General features: G+C 37.2%; 1 protein-coding gene across 2 annotated transcripts in view; it reads left to right on the top strand.

Annotated features, from left to right (window-relative positions):
* The first annotated feature begins 28 nt into the window (after nucleotides 1–28).
* Nucleotides 29–24,550, top strand: part of Cpeb4 (cytoplasmic polyadenylation element binding protein 4) — a 65,266-nt gene continuing 40,744 nt past the window's right edge. Inside the window, exons 1-2 of one of the 2 annotated variants that reach the window (XM_027425170.2) lie at nucleotides 29–2,563; nucleotides 21,759–21,840. In XM_027425170.2, coding sequence (XP_027280971.1) covers nucleotides 1,439–2,563; nucleotides 21,759–21,840 — 1,207 coding nt within the window. In that variant the 5' untranslated portion in view covers nucleotides 29–1,438. The remainder of the gene's footprint in view (nucleotides 2,564–21,758; nucleotides 21,841–24,550) is intronic. The other variant, XM_027425169.2, reaches the window with a different exon arrangement.

Below are 24,550 nucleotides of genomic sequence, written 5' to 3'. Positions count from 1 at the left end.
CTTTCCAGCTGGTTGTCATTTCACTCGGCTCGGTCCTGAGGAGAAGGACTCAGCCGCGGCTGCGGGACCCCGGCACCGGAGGCAGTGGCGGCGGCGGCGGCGGCGGCGGAGGCGGAGGCGGAGGCGGCGGCAGCAGCGGCGACAGCAGAGGAAGACGAGGAGGAAGAAGCAAAGAAAAAGAAGAGCCAGGCGGAGTCCACAACGACGACAGCTGGGACAGTGGGACCGGGGGAAAGCGGAGGCGGCGGCGGCGGCCCAGCAACCGTGAGGAGAAACAAAAGCCTTCTAAATTATAGTTTCCAAGCAGTCTAGGGGGAAAGAGAGCGCGAGCCCCGGGGGGAGGCCTTTCTCCTTTAGAGCAACTACGGTAGCGGGGTTTTCCTTTTTGTCCATCCCCCCCTTCCCCCTCACCACCCCCTCCCCCCCGACGGAGAATCGAACTGAGAGAACTGAACAAACCGCCCCTGGGTCCCATGAGGGAAAAAAATCCCGGAGCCGCAGAGAGGGGAAGAGGCAGAAACCGCAGGACCTTCCAGGTCGCCCCCTTGCTCCCCGCACCCCCGGGCCGCCAGTTCGCCCTTGTCCAGTCTCGCTAATCCCTCCTGATCGCGACACCCCCCAGAGGGAGAAACGGGTGTTTCCAACCCCTTTCATGGGGGAAAGGAGGCCGAGGGGAGCCCAAGAACAGCAAACGCAGCAAGATCTGCACCCGGAGCCCCAGGAACAGCCCCAGAGGCCCACACTGCACCCTACAAAAGAACAGAAACAGGACCAGGAACAGCAGAAACCTCCCTGCAATCATCTGTCCTTTAGTCAAGGCTGATTTCCTCTTTGGCAACCAGAAATTCACCTCCCGCCCCAGAAAACCTAATATAATCTATCTATATATAAATATATAATATATAATGTTCTTAAATTATTCCTGATTTTTTTAACCAAGCTGCCAAGAAAAGAACGTATTCTCCCCTTAATCCTATTCTAATTTTTATGTGAATCTAAACTGCTGAGGAAGACCATATGTGATTGTTAAATTTTATATATATATATTTTTACTCTGCACAATGCTTATTCTTCTATATCCATAGATGCTTGAGAAGCTGTGTTTTTGTCATTCATGTACATTTTCCTTTGGAAAAAGAAAGCGCCTATTTTACTAACCAAAGACTTGATTTTTACCTTTTTCCTTTTTTATTCTCACCTAGAAATAAGCCCAATTGGATTGATATCAATATTTTAAGAGATTTTTTTTAGTTGTTTTTTTCCTTCCAGAGAGACCAGAATTCAATCAGAGATACTTAAGGTGATAAGCTGTGATCTTTGAGTTAGCTATAAATAAGATACTTCAAGCAAACAAACAAATTTGAGATACAGGGGGGAAAAGACTCAAGACATTAGATTGTCTTTTTTTATTGTGAGATTCTGATCCTAAAAATAATAAATGGGGGATTACGGGTTTGGAGTGCTAGTGCAAAGCAATACTGGGAATAAATCTGCTTTTCCAGTCCGATTCCATCCGCATCTGCAGCCTCCACACCATCACCAAAATGCCACCCCCAACCCTGCTGCTTTTATAAATAATAACACAGCTGCCAATGGCAGCAGTGCTGGGTCAGCTTGGCTCTTTCCTGCTCCAGCTACCCATAACATTCAGGATGAGATCTTGGGGTCAGAAAAAGGAAAAAGTCAACAGCAGGAGCAACAAGACCCTTTAGAAAAGCAACAACTCTCCCCAAGTCCAGGTCAAGAAGCTGGAATACTGCCTGAAACTGAAAAGGCAAAAGCTGAAGAAAATCCAGGGGACAATTCTTCAGAAAACAGCAATGGAAAAGAAAAAATACGCATTGAATCACCAGTGTTGACAGGGTTTGATTATCAAGAAGCCACGGGCCTCGGTACTTCCACCCAACCCTTGACATCTAGTGCATCGTCCCTTACTGGTTTCAGTAACTGGTCAGCAGCGATAGCACCTTCTTCCTCCACGATAATCAATGAAGATGCAAGTTTCTTTCACCAGGGTGGGGTCCCTGGCGCTTCAGCTAATAATGGTGCTCTGTTGTTTCAAAATTTCCCCCATCATGTCAGCCCTGGCTTCGGTGGTAGCTTCTCCCCTCAGATCGGGCCTCTCTCCCAGCACCATCCTCATCACCCCCATTTCCAGCATCATCACAGCCAGCATCAGCAGCAAAGGAGGTCTCCTGCCAGTCCCCACCCCCCACCCTTCACACATAGAAATGCTGCTTTTAACCAGCTGCCTCATTTGGCGAATAATCTTAACAAACCTCCTTCTCCATGGAGCAGCTACCAGAGTCCCTCTCCAACCCCCTCTTCTTCCTGGAGCCCAGGAGGTGGTGGCTATGGTGGCTGGGGAGCTTCTCAAGGCCGAGATCACCGCAGAGGGCTGAATGGTGGAATAACACCCCTGAACTCCATCTCACCTTTGAAGAAAAATTTTGCAAGCAATCATATTCAGCTCCAGAAGTATGCCCGCCCTAGCTCAGCCTTTGCTCCCAAATCCTGGATGGAAGATAGCTTGAACAGGGCTGACACCATTTTTCCTTTTCCGGTAAGATGTTATTCCATTAATAGATTAAAATGAATAAGAAAGTTGTGTGGTGGTGTATCTGTGGAATGAAAGAATTGGAATTGTGTATGTGTGTTCACATTAGAGATCTTAGAAAATTAATTGATTGTCATTTTTTTATTTTGGCAAATGAGTGTAATTGGAGCAAAATAGTCACTTGTTTCTTGGGCCTTAATTTTTCCATTTATAATCACAGATAGCAGGTAGTTAGTAGTGATACCCTAATTAATTATTATACCTTTTTTTGTCTAACAAGAATTTTCTTCACTTGCTTGAAGAAGAACAGTAATCATGTAGCAGATAATGTGTTTTGTTGTGGAAACTAATTAATGTTTTCTGCCTATCTAAAGAAACTAACTAAAAATGACCTTTTCTGACATTGTAAGGTAGGGATTCACTGAAGCCATTTAACTACTAGGTTGCAGTTTTCCTCCTGGTTATATTTAGCATGGACCTTGTAGTCTGAGCAGTCTGAACTGATCGATTCAGCAATTCCTCTTAAATCTCTCTGCAAATTCTGACCTTTCTTGTGTCAGTAAGGACTGCTACTTTGGGAGAAACGGGTAGGTGACTTTTTTTTTTTTTTTTGGTCATGTTTAAAATTAGTATTATTATTTATGGTGCTGGGTGTAGAACCCATGGCCTTCTAAATGTTAACCATTTCTTTTTGAAAACCATAAAGGTGTTGATTTCAGAGTGCCATGCCTTTTTTTTTTTTTTTTTTTTTTTTTAATGTGGTGCCCTTCACCCACTTGTTTATTTTCCAGTGTTAACACTAGGGGTGTAGATAATTAAACCATTCCTAAAAATAGATCCAGGCAAAGATCACTTATCTTTGTTGCTGCTAGTATATCCTTCTCTGGCAGGAGTCACATTGTTTGGTGTTTTTGAACTAATGAACAGCCAGTTTATATCAAAGAAGCAATGTAAAGGGAATTTCAAATTAGCTGAACCTCACTTGCCATACTCAGTTTATATACTATAGAGTATGATCATTTCTGTGTCCTTGGAAAATTTATGTAAAGTACTAAGGTGCACTGGATCTGTCCTCACAACAACCCCACAAGGTAAGTTCAATCATTATCCCATTTACAGATAAGGAAACTAAACATGGGATTAAAATTATTTATACATGACTGTGTCACATGGATGTGTTACAGCAAAAGGATTATTTTAGACACCGTTGTGCAGTGACTAAAGCATATTATAAAATAGTTGTAGTGTTCCTGTTAAAGGGAATGAAAGTTTGCTAAGAGAACTCCGTGTCAGTCCAATGAATTAAGTAAATATCTCTTCATTCCTTAAGGATACAGGTGCAAGGTGTCTTAAAATATTTGGTTAAATTTAGTGTTAGATTTTTTTTTTTACTTTTAAGGTTTTTTTCCTGTCAAAAAGTTATTGGCATTTTGCTTTTAAAAAACATTATTTTTTGCAGTTGTCATGTAGCAACAGATAAATAGCTGTTAAAGACATCAACAATGGCTTTAAAACTTTGTTTTTAATATTCCTTAGAACATGAATTTTAAGACAATCTAATGCAAAAGTGACTTATGAACTATTTGTGTATTTCTAATTTAAAAAACCAATACCTTGGGCTGGAGAGATGGCTCAGCAGTTAAGAGCACTGACTGTTCTTCCAGAGGACCTGGGTTCAATTCCCAGCACCCACATGGCAACTCAACCTGTCTGTAACTCCAGTTCCAGGGGACCTGACACCCATGGCAAAACATCAATGGACATAAAGTTAGATAGTTTAAAATAAACATACCTTTAAAATAGATTATGATTAGTGTGGAAATTGAATACACTTTTCTACTACTCCTTACGCTAAAAGTAAATTTATGTAATTGCATGGTTATTTTCTCATTCTGAGCTTACTAACTAATGATAAAGAATTGTTTGGGAAAAACGAGAAGTTCAGGAAATAAAATATTTATATACGTGGGTCAGGTTTTCTCCCTATGGGGCTGATAGGATGTGTTGAACATGTGGAATCCTTTGGATCAGTTTCTTTAATGATTAAACTGACTTACTAAATAACAGACTAAGATTGACACTAAAAGCTGTTATTAGAAACTAACACTTTCAGAGGGCTGGGAACGTAAGTAATAGAGCACTTGTCTGGCCTGCATGAAGCTTTGGATTTGATCTCCAGCACTGAATTTTTTTTTTTTTTTAACTTTCTTCTTTTTTTTTTTTTTTTTTTTTTTTTTTCTTGTCTGTTATGCTGAGGATAGGAAAAGGGTGGTCAGTAAATCCAGTTCAAATACAAAAAGGCTGGGCATGGTGGTTCACACCTTTGATCCTAGCATTTGGGAGGCAAGTGGATCTCTGTGGGTTCAAGACTAGCCAGGGTTACATAGTGAGACCTTGTCTCAAAAAAATTTTTTTTCAAATTTGGAGAGATTAGAAAGTGGATTATTTTCTGCTCCCTATCTCCATCATTTTGGATAGTGGATTTAGTGTGAGGTTATAATATTCATATACTCTCAGGATAGCATGGTATTGTTATATTAAAAAGAAATTATCTGAAACTTCCTTAATATTGGGCAATATTTATTTAGTTTTAAATGAACCAAACTTTTTTTTTTTACATTTATTTACTGCAGGTTTGTGTTTGTTCTGGCTATATCTAGGGTTTTAAAATTAATAATCTTTAAAATTAAATTTTTTCATTTTTATTTGTTTTGTATGTGTGTACACGTGTACATGTGGGGGTCAGAAGATAACTTACAGGGGCCAATTTTGTCCTTCCACAAAGTGGATTCAGGAATCAACCTCAGGTAGTAGCTTTTACCCAGTATGCCATTTTGCCTGAATTCCTCCCCAATTATTTTTTGTTCATTTTCAACATTCTGTTTTGTCCACATTTATGAAGCCTGATTATACATCCCAAAAGCCCCCTAACTGATCCACCAAGGAGCTATATTTTGAGTTTTTACCTAGTCTAAAGCTTCATGGTATGACTTGAGAAGGCGTAACTTGAATCCTTTTTCAGACACATTAATATGCATTTAATAATATATAAATTGCATTTCATGTTGTGTTTTGTATGTATTAATTCATTCAGTAACCCTATGAGGTAGAAATTATTATTCACATGCAAGATTTGGCTCTTAACCATTATATTATGGTACATACCTCTTTGCAAAATCAAAATATAAAGTCAGATTTAAGTTGGGGGTAGGAGGAACTTCTCCCAGAAGCATGTAAAATGAAAGGAAAAAAGTTAACTATATGTAATGACCAAAAGCTGATTGTAAGCTCAATATATATCCTGCTACTCTAGAGACTGAGGCAGGTTGGCGAGTTTAGGAGTCATGGCCAGCCTGAGCAACATAATGAGGCTATCCATTAAAAAACAAAAGTTGGCTCATGGAGTTTTAAAAGTAATATCCCATAATTGTTTATCAATTCTAAACGTTAAACTTCATGATGTTAAGGTCAATAATTAAATTTTATTGCATTTGTTTATTAATGTGCATGCCAATACCCTGTTTATTGTATCTCTATGCTTGCCAACACCACTGTACATGAATGGAGGTCAGAGGACAACTTGCAGAAGCAGAAGTTGTTTCTCTCCACTGTGTGGGGCCCAGGGATTGAACTCAGGTCATCAAGGTTAGCAGCAAGTGCCTTTACCCAATCTCACTGGCCCCAGATCCTTTGTTTTTATTTTTAAGTAGTTACTATATGGTGGGAATGGGTGAGGCACTTTTGGATAGGCTCTATTACTTCCTATAATAGAATTTCTCAACCCAGTGACTTTTGGTTTTATTGTCCTGACTTCAAAATAAAGAGACAAGGCTCATACTCATGTGACTGAAGTATGATTTGACCCTTACATTTAAGAGAAAATAAGTCCTGTCTGTTCTGCCAAACACATCCTAGAGCTCCATTTTCCAAACCAAATAATAGATTGGGATACCTGCCAATAATTATATTTGAATATAATACCTTATTGGAGTGATGCCTAGATTTGGTCTTACAGGAAAAGTAAAATAAAACAGAATTCCTTAGTCTATATACTGTTATCTAAAGTTCCATTTATGTTCCCATCTCCATTAGCTAAGAACCAGGAAATTGGCCACAAAGTTGTAATTCAGGACTTTACTTAGGGATCCATTTGCTCTTACCTTAGACACAACATCACAGGTTTGTTAAGTTGTCTTAATTACACAAGTAATTCTTGTCACCATAATAACTTACTTGGTGGTGTCAATTTGTGTCCTTAAAATTATACATCACACAGTGTGCTTATAAACAGAAAGTCACTATAGTGCTTCAGGTGACAAGTAACATGTAACCTCATTCCATTTTATCTTTTCTTAATTTGATTCCAAGTGAAATTTTTGCATAGGAAATATTTTGTTTGACATAGAGAGAAACCAGTTTTGTAATTGTGAAATATGTGCTGGATGGCTCTAGATCTGTCAGAATTGAAATAACTGGAAAACATGCTTGGAAAGAGGTACAACTTCTTCCTCTTTGTAGAGGACTTCTAACTAAGTCTGTTATTTCCTGATAGAGTGAAACCAACTGATGTATGTTGTGATATCTTACATGTACAAATAAAGCCTGTCTGAGGGTGAGAGAATGGAGTTTGCCACTAACTAATCATAGACATCTGGAGGTCTTTACAGATAGATAGGAAGTGAGGTAGCTTGGCAGGAACAGGATATAAGCAGGAAGAAACAGGAAATTGCTCTCTTGTCTAATGAATTGCCATGTAGCCACCTAGAAGGTAGGATGCCTGGGCATTCTCTGGTAAGCCAAGACCACATGGAGATACATAGATTAATAGAAATGGGTTAATAATTTAGAGGGAACTAGCCAATAAGAAGCCTAAGCTAAATGCCAACCAGTTTATAATTTAAGCCTCTGTGTGTTTATGTGGGACCCAACATCTGCGGGACCAAGGGACACAAACTCCATCTTCAGAGGTAGACTTCTTTTTTAAAAAAAAAAAAAACCCTTTTCCAATGTTTCCCTCATTTAAAAAAATGTTTATTAACTTCTATTTTATGTGTTTGGGTGATCTGCCTGTATGCATGTCTATACACTTCATGAGACCTAGTGCCTGCAGACCTGAAGAAGGCACTGGATTCCCTGGAACTGGAGTTACAGTTGGTTGTGAGCTGCCATATAGGTGCTGGGAACTAAGCCCAGGTTCTCTCTTAAGAGCCCTCTGGGTACAATTTTTAACCATATTTTGTGTTGTTTTCAGGGAAACCTTGAAAAATAATTACAAATTGTTCTAAAACCTATCAGGAAAAGCTTACTTATTAGAAGCCTAGTGAACATGGTTATTGCTAATTGAAACTAGGAAGGTGATATTTAGTTCACCAGGGTAAACTTGAGAGAATAATCTTGGTGGTACCCCTGAGAAAGACATAGTGAAAGTATTGTTAAAATTAACTTGTGCCTATGTTTGAATTTTACAGTCTAAATTCATTATTCTTAGGACTCTTCTGTGTTGATAGAGTGAAAATAATCTTGAAAGCCCTACAGTATGATGTTTCCAAAAATGTGTTAGACCTAGGTTTTTGGTTCCATCACAGATAAGATAGTATGTCTTTGCTTTAAGGGCACAAGCCCACAATATGACTATTCTCTTTTAACTTTTGTGACAAATACTCATTTTATTTCATTTGAATTATTCAAAGGTGTCTTGCAGAAATTAAAAGTAAGTTTTTGCCCTTATCTATTTAGGACAACATACATATTTTTTTAAATTTTATTTTAGTGTAGTTTTTCAGCACATATTGAAAAGAGATTGAGTTACATTTTCAAGTTTCAGAAAATAATTGGTAGGTAGAAAGATAAGTTGCATATCTTTTTATTTAAGTCAGCTTTGAATGTGAAATTTAAATAATTCTGAAGACATACTTCAATTTGATTCTGAACCCAACTGAATGGCCTGGAATAAGTCCCTCACATTTTGGAAGATAATCTCTTATCAAGATAATAATGAAGGATTATTGTAAGGCACCTTAAATATGTGGCCATACTGAAATTGAAAATGTGGCTTTCAACTGTTGAGTAAAATTGTGAAGATACTTACAAATGTACCTAGGGTTCCTCCGCACAATCCTGAACAATCTTAGCCTTGTGTATCTTATTGTTTGTGCTGTTTCTCAGAGTACATACACCTTTGCAATCAGTTATAGATGCAACCTTTGAGAGAGAAATTATTTAACAGAATTACAGATTTTCTGGGAAAATCAGAAAGTTTTATAAGAATATGTGTTTAAACTTTGATTAGCACTTAGTAGTCTGTATCTTTCAGTATTTTGAAAGATTTTTGCATAGGGTTGAAGCTTTAGGCATCAGGTACAGTGGTATATGTTTGTAATCCAGGGGCTCCTGAGAAAGAAACAGTGAAAGAACTTAAAATTAACCTAGGCTTATGTTTTAGTTTTACAGTCTAAATTCATTTTTCTTATGAATTTTCTGTCTTGATAGAGTGAAATTCTTTAAAGCCCTGAAGTGTCACCTTATTTCCAATAATGTGCTCTACCTAGGCTTTTGGAAGATTGAGGCAGGAGATCACAGATTCAAGGCCAGCCTGAGCTCATAGCAAGTCCCAGGTTACCTTGAACTATATAGAGTGATACCCTATTTAAATAAGGGAAAAAAGAACTTTTGAACATGTCTTACTTTATACACTATAATGTATGTATTAAAGGGTATATATATATATATATATGTATATATATATATATGTAGTAAGTTTATATATTAAAAGAAAAACATTTTGACAAAAATTTGACTTTTTATAAGAAGTTGGAAATAGTACCATAGGTTTAAATTGGATATTGTGGGCTGGAGAGATGGCTCAGCAATTAAGAGCACTGCATGCTGTTCTAGAGGACCTGGGTTCACATCCCAGCACCCACATGGCAGCTCACAACTGTCTGTAACTCCAAGGTCTGATACCCTCACATAGACATAGATGTAGGCAAAACATCAATGCACATAAAATAAAAGTAATTAAATTATTTTTTTAAAACAAATTGGATATTGTGTGACTTTTTAATATTATATTAATATAAATGATAAATTAATATGAATTTTATAGTTTATAGTTTATTATAATTTCCTTTATTTTTGTATTTTAATTTTTAATGTAAATTTATTGAACAATTATGTTATGAAATAGGTATGGGACTCTCACAAAAATGATTTGATAATGTATTTTATAATCTCTTTCTAACCTTTGCTAATATCTGAATGGTATTAAGCATGCATTTTTTCTTTTTTGTGTTTTTTCTATTTTTTTAAATTAGAAACAAGCTTGTTTTACATGTCAATCCCAGTTTTCTCTCTCTCTCTCCTCCTCCCCACATTTTTCTTAACACTATAAACAAATCATAAACTAACCTAATAATTTAACTCCATTTTAATTCAGGATCTAATTGATTAAATTTTAAGGCAGACTAGCAGATTCAGCTGTAAGTATAACAGAAGTGAGGCCATTGATAAAACATAAATTTCCAAATTAGAAATTTGTAAATAAATTCTTACATAAACTGCTTTGTACACCTGTATACATTACTTGTTTACACTCTGTGACAAAATGGTATCACCAAAGGCAAACTTTAAACCTTTGCATAGCAGAATTCTGGTCCTCATGTTTATGGGCTGAATTATTAAACTTCAGCCTCAAGTTATGCAAATACTTCCCATATTGTACTGTATTGGGCCTGGACATTTGAATTTGCAGAGTATTTTTTGATATACACCAAACATTTTTGTATACTTAAATTAATACCTTACTTTAAAATAGTTAATCCATTGGTATTATATATTTCAAAGCCATACTTGTATTTAAAACGTGATGTAACATTTTAAATAATAATTCTTTCAGGAAGCCTAGAGGTGCTAGCTAGTAAAACATCTGCTTGTCACTTTATTATTCATGTGACCTCAAGAACATTTTTACCCCTAAACCAATCTTAATTATGACAAGCCAGATCTGTACTCTAAATATGTCTTTGCTGTTTAGTAGTCATAAAACCCAGGGCAAGCACGCTGCTTTCCTGATTCTTCCTCTTTTTTCCTTCTGTTTCTTTTCTCTGGCCTTTTTGAGAATAAAATGAGATTATGCCTAATATTTGTCTTCCAGAAGATTCTACTATTAAAAGGAAACAAGATTTTCAATATCGATATTAGTCAGGGCTGGCAAGTTGGCTTAGTAGGTGAGATCACATGTCACCAAGCCTGATGATATGAGTTCAACTCCTGAAAACGCCTGCAAGTTATCCTCTGGTCTTCATTTGTGCGCACACACACACATACACACACACACACACACACACACACACACACACACACACACTAAAATAAATGTCATTTAAATGTGGAAACTACTGTATGGCTGGTATATGATAATTGAACTTAATTTTTAAAAATATTTTTATAAATGAAGTGCAATTCTAAAAGTAAAATTGTTGCACATAAACAATAGTGGGATTCAGGCAACATAATAATCTTTATTTTCCTGAACAACAAAAATACAGTATCTGATGGTGATTCCCTCCTTTTTAAATAAGGCTTTTACCCCCATGTGTTTTTAATTTTTTATTATGGAAAATTTTTAAACATTGTCGAGACAAAATAGTCACGTGGCTTCAGCAGTCACTGACTCCTGGACAGTCCTCTCACCTACATTCCAGAAGTCTTTGCTGTCGTATGTCTATCTTGAAGTAGTTCCTAGATGTGGTAGGGTTTAATTGTAAAAGTGTGCACTTCTCAAAGGCACAGAGTCTTTAAAGGTCTGCAGAAAGTCTTCCAAGTGTCTTTTGAAGATACTGATGGCTCACATTTCTGTGGCTCCTGCTCAGCCTGTTTTCCCTACTCAGCCTGGTGGCCTCATCTCTTTCTAGGCCATCAAAAAAAGCAAATAAGCCCAGCTAAAGCACCAAATCAGCTGCTGGTGACTAGAAAATCTACTAGCAGAGTATAATTTTTAATCTTGGCTTGCTTCTAATTCTGGGCTACTGTGGGATTGTGGGTATGATCTCTGGAAAGAATTAAAAAGAACAGGACAGGGCTGAGCTTTGGGGATTATTTTTCTCTTCATATTTTGTTTTTAAAAGGAATTCAGAGATTGGGGTTTTTGAAAACATGTGGAATGTTTCAAACCTTATTCATTTATCTCTTTCAATATATAGGTATTTTCTGTTTTTGATGGATTGTAGGCTAGAAATATTTGACTATGGCAAGAGAGGGCTTTCTCATGAAGGATAGTCTGGTAACTTCCTATTTTCTACTTGAGAATTGAGGAATGTTTTCTGCCTAGGAGACTGTACAGCGATAGAGATGGTGGTGGCCTTATTAGATAGAGACTGAGCACTGACTGCTTTTTGTCATCATTGTCAAGGGTCACAAAGAAGAGATGTTAAGAATTACAAAACATAAGTCTCAGCTTAGGCATAAAAAGTGTATTTTGGGTTTTCAGTTCCTCTATAAACTGGGCCCTGAGCTGTCCAGGCAGACATAGAGAAGAGGAACTCTGGCAACTATTTAGGGTCTTCATTGTATCTATGACCTGTCTCAGTCTCTCAGGGCAGCATTTTAGTTTTGTTTACTTTCCTTAAACCAATGACCCCTTGTGTTGAATAGCTTGTTAGATAGGAGAACATCTCCTGGATATTTTTGGATCCAGGAGTTTGGACTTATGATTACCATAGTAAAGCACAGAACAGCCAGATTATTCAATATACCGATAGCCTGTTATTAAAATGTGATTTTCATGCTCCTTTTTCATATGCCGCAGAGGGAAGGCAGGCAGGGATGTTCACTGAATGTATCTTCTAGCTGTCAGCCATTGTGTCGCACTGTCACATACCATGTCTCATTCTCGTAAGTTTTCCATTTGGGTATGTGCATGCATATGAGTGTGCAGGTGCAGTTGCCCTTGTTTGCACATGCAGAGGCCAGAGGAGGACACTGGGTATCTTCAAGACAGGATTTCCCACAGTGCAGGAAGCCTCACCATTTTGGCCAGGCTTCCTGGCCAGCTAATTCCTGGTATCTGACTGTCTCCACCTCACAATGCTGAAGTTACAGGCACATGAAGTTGTGCCCAGATTTTTTATTTTCTTCATTTATTTTTTATGGATACTAGATTTTATTTTTTACATTTTTTCCTTTTATTGAAAATAGTCTTTTCTAGTAAAATATATCCTGATATAGTCTTCCCTCTACTTCTCTCAGTTCCTCCCCACTTCCCCTCCCCTTTGAATCCACTCCCTTTCTGTCTCTTATTAGAAAAGAACAGGCTTCTAAGAGATAACAACCAAACATGACAAAATAAAATATAATAAGATAAAGTAAAAAACCATCATACCAAGCTGGAACAGGCAACCCAACAGAAGGAAGAGTCCTAAGAGAAGTATGCCTAGAACTTGGGTTCCCATGCTTGCAGAGCAAACTCTCTCACTTCAGAGGCATCTTCTTGGCCCCTTATCACAATTTTACAGAGATATAATTTTGTGTGTGTGTGTGTGTGTGTGTGTGTGTGTGTGTGTGTGTGTGTATGAAATCAAGATTCAGTGACATTGCAGTGCCACAATCACTTATCCAGTAAGTAGAGATTTGGAATCAAATCTTAAATGGATTTTACTATTTCTTCCAAACAAGGTTAGAATGACTAAATAGCCAAGAAAAGAGTCCGTTGAACTAATGGAGTCTAAATTGCCAGTTTGTTTTTTTTAATTCAAATAAGTGGCAACAAGTTTTCTTTTTTTAAAAAACCACTTTAAAGATTTTATAATACTTAAAATGCATAAGTACACATGGCATTTAGTGAAGGAGAAATAAAAGACAATTTCCTCAAAGGCTTTCTGAAAAGATCTTCTGATTTATCAGTTCGTGTGAGAACCAAACGGGGCTATGAACTGATGAGAGTGATTCAGCTGTAGTTTAGAACTCTGTTATGAATATTTAGTAGCCTAAGTAAGAACTCTTTTACCTTCATTGAAGGTGTTATGATGGGGAAGTACTGACTCAGAAGAGAAATGGTGAAGAAATATGAGTGCTATTAAATGTATTTACCTTGTCCCTTCTTCACATTCACATAATTACCTCTTTGATGTCACCCCCTGATACCTGCATCCAGGCCATGTAGACACAACAAAAAACTTTATACCTTGCACATGTCAGTAATGAACATTTTAGGTTATGACATGACTTACTTAAATAGATTTTTAAGCTTCATTTTCCTAAAATGGGATAACAACAGTTAGTGACCTGGTACTTGTAAGAAACTAATGCAGATTAATTTGTGTGAGAAATGGAGCTCAGAGCCAGGAAGAAGGAGGCAGTCTCTTGTTTACTGGTGGAGGTAGATTTACAGTGTGCTGTACCTGTCCAGGGAGATTATCATAGCCTGTCTGTCTGGTACAGCTTGGGAGTGCCAAGGGGACTCAAGGCAAAGAAGCTTACTCTGTGCTGGAGTGTTAGGCCTTTGGGAAGTAGAGTCCTGAAGGTTAACTGTACAGTCACCTCTTTGTGATTTGTGGACATAAATAGCATTTCATCCAAGAAGAATGTTTATATTTTGGAAAATGTTGGATTAAAACTCCCATAGTTAGCTTTGATTAAATATGAGTTGTCCCAGAAATTTCAAGCTTCCTATTTGTTTTGGCAGCCAAGACACTGGCATTGACTTTCCTTTTGAGCCAAAATATTTTCCTTTCCCTTCTTCACCAGGGAAAATTTAAGCCAGAAAGAGAAACTTCAACAGCTTGATATGGATTAAGAGCAGGCTGAAAGTGGTCACAGAAAGGGAATGAAGAAAGTAGGGAGCTGAATTTTGCCTTGAACTCTTAATGATCTGATTATATTCAATTAATTACATTGTGTGTATCATACGAGTCTGGTAGCACCCAAACACGGGACACAGGTTTATTAAAAAAGCCAATAAAGAGTGGTGCTAGTAGTGGTTAGCATGGAATCTATTTAAGTGAGAAAAGTTAGTCTGAAGACAGAATCTCTGAGCACAAAACAATATCCAGTACAAACTGTATAACCTGATGGTTTCTGTTGTTCTTATCTGGTGACTGTGGATATCCCCTTAAATAAGAGTGAAACAAGAGAAAATTTTGTCTTGAGAGTCTCCTGTCCTAGGGAATTGATAGAGGTATTAATTTCCCTCTATAAATGATTTTTAAGAAAATTCAGAATGTTTAATAAATGATAGGTACTGATATTTTACACCAAGATTCAAGTATAAATCTGAGAACATACTATTACACTTTTTATACAGGTAAACTAATGTAGACCAGGATATGCTATATAGCTCTTTAATGATAAAACTTGATTCTTAACTTAGGAGGAATCTAAGAATCAAAGGAATGACTATGCGCTTCACCTGTCTTTTTAAATAGAGATGCATTATAGGGCATTTGATCAACAGTTTTTAGAGGAGACACATTATTGGTAAATATCTGAAGGCAGGTATTCTATATTGTTGGATGAAAAAAAAAAGAATGATATGCCTAAAATAACAGATTATAGATGCCAGAGATAATAGTGATAGTCTAGGTGTCAGATTTGTATTTTGTTTGCTTTTAACCACTTGCTTTCTTCAAGAGCAGCTCCCCATTTGTTGAAATTGAACTTGATTTGTATTGTTTTCTTAAGGTTTATACTGTAGAATTTGGAAATTTTCAGTCTAGAGAACAAAGCCCCTCTCTTTATAAGGAAACTTAAACTGTTTATCGTAACTTACTTAAGAGATGGGCTGTACCCAGTTAATCAGGATAATAAGATGCAAACAACACCCCCAAATAGCTAATGAAACTAACATGATCAGGATTGTTTACCTTAGTAGTTTTTATGTGTAGTCCCTGGCCTCATATTGAGACTTGTCAGAAATGTGAATTCTTAGGCTCTTCCTAGACATACTGAATCTGGGGTGACTTAGTGATCTGTACTCAAGACCCCCACACACCTCAAATAATTCTGAGGCATCCTGAAGTATAAAGAACATGGGCAGCTAGACATAGTGGCATGCACCTTTAATCCTAGCACTCAGGAAACAGAGACATGTGGATCTCTGTGAGTTTTACATAGAGACCAGCCTGGTCTACATAGAGTGCTCTAGGCCAGCCAAGCTACATAGTGAGACCCTGTCTCAAAAAACAAACAACATTTTGGCTTAGATCATCATCTGAATGTTTAAAAAATGTAACTTATAATTCTAGCTACATGATAGGCTGAGGCAGGAGGATGGTGAGTTTAAGACTCTTGACACCAACCAGTGGCTTACATGCAACTTCATGTTAAATGTAACTAGTAAGATCTAGTGGTGCTGTGCATGAAATCCTAGCACTTGATAAGCTGAGGCAGAAAGATCAAAAGTTGGAGGCCATGGTCAGGCAAGACCACTCAGTAGGCAAGAGCACCTCTGCCAAGCCTGATCACCTGAGTTGAAGGAGAGAACCAAGTTCTGCATGTCATCTCTGATCTCAACTGGTGTATCAGGGCACACATTCACCCTACCCCAACATGCACACAAAGAAAAAGAAGGAAAGTGTACTCGTAACAAAACATAGCTAGAGATCAGCCCAAGCTACACAGGGAGAGCCTATCTTTAAAAAAACAAAACATATTCAACAAAACCTATCCGATTATAAAATAAAGTGAAGTCAGAACATTGCAATAAAGATGCTGTGGAGCCTTGAAAATGATTGGTGTTCTTTTATATTTATGGATAGGTATTAAGTTCATAGGTTCAAATTTTGTTATACTGCATACCTGACATGGATAAAGTCATTCTGTTACTGTAAGCTTGTTTTTTCTCATCTGTGAAAGAAGATAATTGAATATGCTGATTATATAAGGCTTTTGTGAGGGATAAGTGAGAATATAATTTAATATTTGAAATTAGCTGCCAGCATTATGACTATTAGAACCAGCTCTGTTCCTTTGGTTTGCAGTTGATAGTCTGTCAATGTTTGCCATAGGTGTGATGTGTGTGCCTTACCTAAGTGTCATCCCAATGGGGAAAACAGGACCAAGACTTTGTTTTCTCCTGTGTTTTTCAGATTTCTGTTTCTATCCTTGTGATCCTTACACATTTTGTTCATTCTTTTGTTGAGTAATAGTTAAGTGATACTGTTTTCCAGTCATTTGCTGTATGCTTATGCCCTCAGAGTCTTTTCAACAAAGTCCCCCTCCCCTACTTTGTGCAAATACAGTTGTAGTGATCTTGTGGTGATTACCTTGTCTAATGGAATGAGGCTTGAGTCACAGCTGTGTTGCTGAACTCAGCAGGAACCTGCCTGTGCAGTAAATTGTATGAATTTTTCTTAGTCTTAGATTTTTTTAATTATTAAATGGGAATAACACATTCTAACTTAGGAAGTCTGAGACAGTGCTAATAAAGTACACAGACTAATGGTGGGTACTTATTTGGTGCTCCATACTTTCTCCCAAGGGAGACTGACAAAGATGGTTTGAAACAAATACAGTTGTTGGTTGGAGAGAGGGTGTTTAATTTTTGCAAGGCATTATTTAATCTTTTCCCTAGCAAATTGTATCAGTAAATAAAAAAAATTGTTATTTTGCTTTATGTTTGCATAATGGGCTGTTAACCCTGTAAAGAGGGCTGGGTCTATAGGTCTGTGATAAAACATTTACTTAACACATGGAAGACCTTGGGTTCAATTTCCAGCACTAAAAAAGAAAAAATGTTCAATTTCTTACTATCAGTGACCTCTGCCTTTTTGTAAACTAAAAAATGAACTTTAAGTAGTGATTTTAATCCACATCTTTGGTTTTTGACATAGTTGTCAAAATTGATAAAATATACAAGAGCCTAGACAGTTAGGATATTGGCAAACCAAAAGAAGAAAATTGGCTGTAGATATAGCTCCTTACCAGAACACTTGCCTAGCACATGAAAAGTCCTCAATTCCATTGCCAGCTCTGCAAATACAAACAAATGAAAATCATTTTGTGCTAGGAAAGAGACATTGAAATTCCTTCCTATTCTGGACCAGAAAAGCATTCTGGAGGACAGCAGTACCTTGAAGAGTTGAAGCTTCTTAGTGTCTAATACTCATTGTACTGACTTAGGCTGATGTTCATGTTTTGGTCATTGGCTCAAGGATAATCAAGAAGAGCCATCACTTGACAAATGTTCTAGTTTACACTTACTTTCTGGGAAATGAATCCCAGAAACAAATCAGCAATTATATGTGGTCCATTTTATAGTTGAAAGAGGAAAAAAATGGAAATCAAGTCCTCCTTATTAAACTCAACTCTTTGGTCTTTGAATAGGAAAACTGGCAGTTTATTCTGTTCTTGTATGCTGGCCTTACTATTGTATCTTTATCCTTCTACCTACTTCTTATTGGCACAAGACCATATTGTTAAAAAATTAAATGTTAAAAATAGAAAAGAACACCAAAGGAGAAAATTAAGAATGATAAACTTTGAGTCTCCATTGATAAGACGCTAACTTGACAAAAATATGTGACTTTTGAACTCCTTGAATTAGCAGATCATTGAGGAAACAAATGTTTTATGAATGTAGTTTATAGTAAGTCTAATTGCTAGTATGTTTGGGTTGTGGGCAAGATTACCTATTTCAGTGGGGTTAAAAAGAAGATGGTGTTTATGCCACTGAGCCCTCAGACTTTGCATTTCATTATCATCGATCTCTTGAGGCTCTTTCCTTCTAAAAGCATATAGAAACTGCGAATCTGTCTCAACATACTTCACCAGAGTGTCAGTACCAATTGATCCAAGTTTATATATTGCCATTTACTTGTAAGCTTATAATTAAATAAGCTTAAAAGAAAAATCATATGGGTATAAAAAAGATTGAAGGAATTTTAATCCAAAAATTACTGAAGTTTACATTTTTCATTTAGGATTCTGGTTTGACATACTTTTTTAGTTAAAGTAGTGGTTATTAAATTTAGTAGCAGTCTATGTTCCAGGCAGTATACTTGGGGCCCAGATAGCCATGGGGGTCTTTTACTAAGTTCCAGGGTCCCATTAGCAAACAGAAGCATTCTTGACTTACTAGAAGTAGCTTTCATAAAAGAAGCCACACAGAACCACTGTCATATTTTGTATCCGCTGCTTCTCTTTTCTCTTCATTTTGTGAGTAGCAAAATGCAAATTCTGGAAATTTACAAGACTAGGACTGCTTTAGTTCTATGAAAAAAAAAGAATAATAGAGTAAGTTGTTCTCCTATCCCTCTTGTTTATTTTGGCAAATGAAAACGAACAGCTGTAGTGGGAAATGGGAAGTATATAAACAAACCTTAAGACAAGGAAGTAGAGAAGAAATATTTCACATGCTTAAAAAATCACTCAAAGGCATTCACATGTTAGTTTAACCGGCATTTTGAGCACCTCCATCTGTAGATGTGCTTGACATATAACAATATGGAAGGGTAGGTAGCACTCCTTAACCCAGTTCACAGCATGGATGCAAAGAAAATGATATTTAAAAAAAGATTTCACCACCAACTTTTTGCCATCTCAGGTCCTTCTGGGTAGTCCTGCGGGGCAAAGTAGTAGGACTGTCTTGGCTTGCCATTACCTATTTGAGGTCAATGTCATACTGGAGACATTTGATGTAAAACAGGTCCTGCCCATGGGACATTGTCAGAGGACATAGCCAGTAAATGCTTTGAACTGACTATGGCTTTGTTAGATGACCCAGGGACAGGTATAGTTCATAGTCTGCTGAAAAGAAGAAAATCCAGCTGCGCTGGATTGAGATAGTGTGACTTGATGTCGATTTCCAAACCTTGAGTTGGCCTCAAATCCACTTCAATTCCAAGAGAAATTGCAGTAAGGGTTTGATGTTATGTTTTACTTGAAGCCTTAAAAACAGAGCAGTCTCCCCTTTACACATTCTGTACCTTAGAAAAGTCCAATTCTGTCTGTGTGTCCTGCTTCTGTGGGGACCCATATGAGAAAAGAGGGAAAAGGGAGATAAAATCAGGTCTGGAGTGAGTGACCCTCCTCTAGAACAGAATCAAATGTCAAAGTACCCACCAACCCCAACCCTTATCCCTATTCTCACCCCAAATCTCTCACCCCAGAGGCAAACCTGTAATATACTCTCTCTTCTAATGTGGAATTATATCCAGATGAAACTGCACCTGGACTCCTAAAACCATGGGTTCAGTGAACACTGCAGAGTGTCTAGATGCAGGCAAGATAAAGAGGAGTAGCCCTATTTCAGGAACTATAGTACAAAATGATACAGAAAAAGCACGGGGAGAAATGTCAGGTTGATCAGAAAAGAATCTTGAGTGGAAGATATGCCCTGTTGGCCTAGAAGTTAGATATCAAAATAGAGTGAGATTCCAGCAAGTAAAAATAAAAGTAAAAGTGTGGCTGAGCAGTCTAAGGCATTGGTTAAGAGATGCTTTGTTTGTGTGTGTGTTTGTTTGTTTGTTTGTTTGTTTTAAACAAGCTGAAATTCTGAGTTAAAAGTAATTAGGAGCTATGTGGATTCTTAGCATTCATAGGACCTGAGTTTACTACTAAGAACAAAACAACCAAAACAGCAGAAACTAAATGTTAGTACCTGTAGAGAAGGTTACAGGACCCTGCTTGTTAGGTTCCTGTGGAAATTCTCTGGAATGCTGTGACAGTAGTCTTTGGGTGAGGATGAGGGCTCAGATACATGTATCATCACTTCCTTTCTGAGTTTAAAATGTTTCCATGGTACTTTTAGCTTCTCAATCTAAGCTTCAATTTTAGTTGTTGCTAGATAATTCCCTTCATCTGAGGAATGCCAGAGCAGTTGAGAAGTTGTAACTTTTCTTTCTTTCTTTCTTTCTTTCTTTCTTTCTTTCTTTCTTTCTTTCTTTCTCTCTCTCTCTCTCTCTCTCTTTCTTTCTTTCTTTCTTTCTTTCTTCCTTTCTCTCTTTCTTTCTTCTTTCTCTTCTTTCTTTCTTTCTTTCTCTCTCTCTCTCTCTCTTCTCTCTCTCTCTCTCTCTCTCTCTCTTTCTTTCTTTCTTTCTTTCTTTTTTCCCCGAGACAGGGTTTCTCTTTGTAACTTTGGAGCCTGTCCTTGCACTCGCTCTGGAGACCAGGCTGGCCTCGAACTCACAGAGATCCACCTGCCTCTGCCTCCCGAGTGCTGGCATTAAAGGCGTGGGTCACCAATGCCTGTAAATTGTAACTTTTCTTATTTCTCACTCACTCTGGAAGTGGACTTGATTAAGCCAGGGGCCCCATGCTCTTTTTCTGTTAAACCTTAATGGCAACAAAGTCAAGCCTTTGGCAAGTAAACAACTATTAAAGGGGGATTTGGATTTTCTTGTCCAGGTACCCACTCTGTTCATTGTCCTTTGTTCTCCATGGAAAGTATAAGGCTAGGGTCTTTAAGGAGCTAATGTCTTGTTATTTTGGAGAGAGTAGGGGAACAAGCAAGCTCTGTAAGAGTGAGAAAAAGTGTCTAGTGTCATTATTCTTGGAGAGAGCAGATAATATCAAAATTACTATTTTTGGTGGAGGGGGTATGTGCATATATTTGTGGTATAGTGTACGTCCTGGCTATTGTAGGTGTGTGTGTGTGTGTGTGTGTGTGTGTGTGTGAGAGAGAGAGAGAGAGAGAGAGAGAGAGAGAGAGAGAGAGAGATTTATTTCCTCCATCTCCCTCCAACTTTGTTTTTTTTTTTTTTGAGATAGGGTCTATCGCTGAATATGAGGCTTATTGATTCAACTGGCTCTATATGAGACTTACTGATTCAGTTGGCTGGCATTGAACTTCATGGATCTTCCAAGCTGATAGCTATTGGAATAGTATGGAAAGTCTAGTCTTAAGTGATGGAGAAGATTAGCTTTCTTTTACATTCATTACTGTTCTTAATGTGAAGGCTTGTTTTAATGGTTTATGCTTTATTAATAAAACTGATGTTTTTGTTGAGTTCTTGTCAGAAATAAAAGCAGTCTTTAATGAACTCTGTGTACTTTGGTGGGTCTTGATGTTTTGGAAGTGCTAGAGTAAATGTGCTTTTTGACTTGTGTCCTACTAAATGCTACTTATTTTCCTCAGTGTAGGTAAATGCTGTGGGGAGGGACAGTTATTGGGAACTGAGCTTTACACATGCTAGTGCTCTGCTACTGTGTTATCTCCAAACCTTAAAATGCTATTTTAAAAGTGGTCTGTGGCTGTTTGTGTTTACAGGATCGCCCCAGGACATTTGACATGCACTCATTGGAGAGCTCACTCATTGACATAATGAGAGCCGAAAATGATTCCATTAAAGGTAAGTTGAAAAATGGAACTATTCTGTTTTAGTAAATAGTTACTAGTGTATTGTCTACTTATTCTGGTGAACAATATCATTATTATGAAGTCATTGTGTCTAGTAAGTTGTATCAATTCTACACATAAACTTTTCTGTTAAAAAGTCAAATTTATTGATGGACTTCTGCATTAGAACCCATCATGATACAAACTAAGAGTATTGAAAAAGTCCTCATTGCTAAGAATGGGCAGTTAACTCAAAGACCATACACTTCTCTGGGGGTCACAGACAAAAAAACATCTAAGAACCCTGAGGTTCTTAAATGTGAAAGTATCTACAACCATGTTGTTGGCATGTTGGCAACTTTTGGCCTAGTTTTACAATTTAAAAAATGGTTCATAGTTTCTGATTAAAATGTTTTATAGTTATTTTTTCTATATCTGATGATTTTAAAAAACATGCTATTCCTGCTTGTCTTCTGGCCTCAAGTCTGTTAGTGACTAACAGTGTTAAAATCTTGAACAAGTCACCCAGTTTCACCAGTCCTCTTTCTTTACCTCAGTAAGAGATTCACAGACACTTGAACCTTAAAAGTTAAATACAGATGCATGAATGCCCCACCCCATACATAGAATATGGAGATTATCAGTTTGGGGACATGGAATAAAGGGTACATGAGGTTTTCTCTATGCTACCTTTTGTAACTTGCTTGTGAGTCTACAATTGTTGCACAAGTTAACTATAAGAAAAATTTATAAAGGACATTTTCTAATTGTTTACTAGATTCTTACAGCAGTTTTTTTGTACTTGATCAGTGGTTTTCAACATGTGGGTCATGACCCCTTTGGGAGTCCAACAACCCTTTCATAGGGATCACCTCAAAACATTGGAAAACACAGATTTTTACATTACGACTCTAACAATAGCAAAGTTATAGTTATGAAGTAGCAATGAAAATAATTTTATGGTTGGGGGTCACCACAACATGAGGGACTGTATTAAGGGGTGGTAGCATTCGGAGGGTACATTAGAACCTCTGTGCTAGATGCTGGGAAGGCAGGGAGAATAGCAATAGATACAATTTGTCATGTTACATTTCTAAGAAGCAAGACTCTAACTGGTACTTAAATATAAAGAGTCTTCCACACATTGTATAATTAACTGGATGATTTTTTTTTGTTTTATCAGTTTTAGCCAAGATATTTAAGGTTAATTTTTCTTTTTAGCTTGGTAAGTTATTATTGCTTACTCCACTTTTATTCGGTGTTCCATATAAAATTTATTCTCACAGATATGGTTCTGACAGAAATAATTATGTGTTGATGGTCTAAACTGGGAGCATAAGGAGTTCATAGAATTGTGATTTATAAGAGACAGCATGGCAGAATGGAAAAAGCTACTCTAGATTCAAACTGTCCTTACAGCTGTACTGATGGTTGTGAGGTTTAAATGACTGCATGTGTCTGTCAAAGTCAACATATTGCCTGGCTCTAGAAGACACTCAAGAATTGATGTGGATTTACTGGAATCTACTAAGTCTTTCATTGTGCTCATCATGTGAGGAAGCTTGGTTCAGTTTAAGTTTACAGTATTAAATGAATTTCACATTTTTTTCTTCAAAAAAGCAAGGAGGAATCCATAGATGAAGACATGGCCCCAAAACACCAGTTTATAATTCTTCTTGGCTTTAAAAAGTCCTGAACATAGTGTCAGTGTCGTCTTCACTGGCAGAATGGCAGCTCTGTTCAGGGCAATACTTCATTTCCTATGAACTTTCTCTGAGCCAGAGAGTTTCACACTGCTGTTCTTGATTTGAATAGTGAGTCTATCTTCAGATATTGTTTACAAGTGATCATTACCTTTTAATACCTTGAAAACAATTCACTGTCCTCTAAATCAGACATTAAGTCCTGCCCACATGTACAGTAAGTGATTGTCCTAGTGCTCCTTCTTCAGAAACAGAGCAGAAAATCACCATTTGTTCTGTGAGAGCATCAGACCCCTTAGAAAATGTAAATTTTAACTTGAGATTAGTACTAAAGATTTAATCATACAAAGACAAATTTTTGTATTTGGGATAATTTTGTATTGAAATAATTTCATAAAACATGAATGACATCATTTATCTTTTACCTGTAGTTTATCATAGATATGTCTGTGTTTAAATCATAAAGCCTAAAATTAACTCAGGAACAACAACGTGAGTCGTTATTGAAGCATATATTAGTTTAAGTGAGAAAAAAAGTTATAAAAGAGAATTTGCATTTTCCATTTGGAAAAATATTTCCTCCATACAGGGGCTTAAACTTTTTATTTTGCCATCAACAAATAAGATACTTGATATGTCTAGGGGCCTTCAAAGATAGTTTTTGAATTTTCTTATGAATGTATTGTTGATTCTAGCTAGTTTCTTCAAAACTTTTAATAGATGTTCAGGAGAAGGACTTAGCTTTCATTTGATTATGAGTATCAGGGCTTTTGTGGTTTTCAAAATAATTTTTTAAATACTGTTTTAAAAGAATTTTTAAGTTACTGTCACTTGCTCCATGGCAGAGGCTCAGCTGTTGGGAGGAAAAAAAGGGTCCTCCCTGTGCTTTATCTTTGTGTCATCACTAAGGTCAGCTGGCAAGTCCTGATGTTATTTTTATCCTGAAACTGTGTATTGCCTTCTCCATAACCAGTGCCTGTGACAATCCACAGAAGCTTGTCCCCAGAGGCCAACTTTGTT

The sequence above is a fragment of the Cricetulus griseus genome, chromosome 7 (assembly GCF_003668045.3).
Source record: "Cricetulus griseus strain 17A/GY chromosome 7, alternate assembly CriGri-PICRH-1.0, whole genome shotgun sequence".
Lineage (NCBI taxonomy): Eukaryota > Metazoa > Chordata > Mammalia > Rodentia > Cricetidae > Cricetulus > Cricetulus griseus.
The sequence above is the reverse complement of the archived record's forward strand: the minus strand, read 5'-3'. Positions and strand labels throughout refer to the sequence as shown.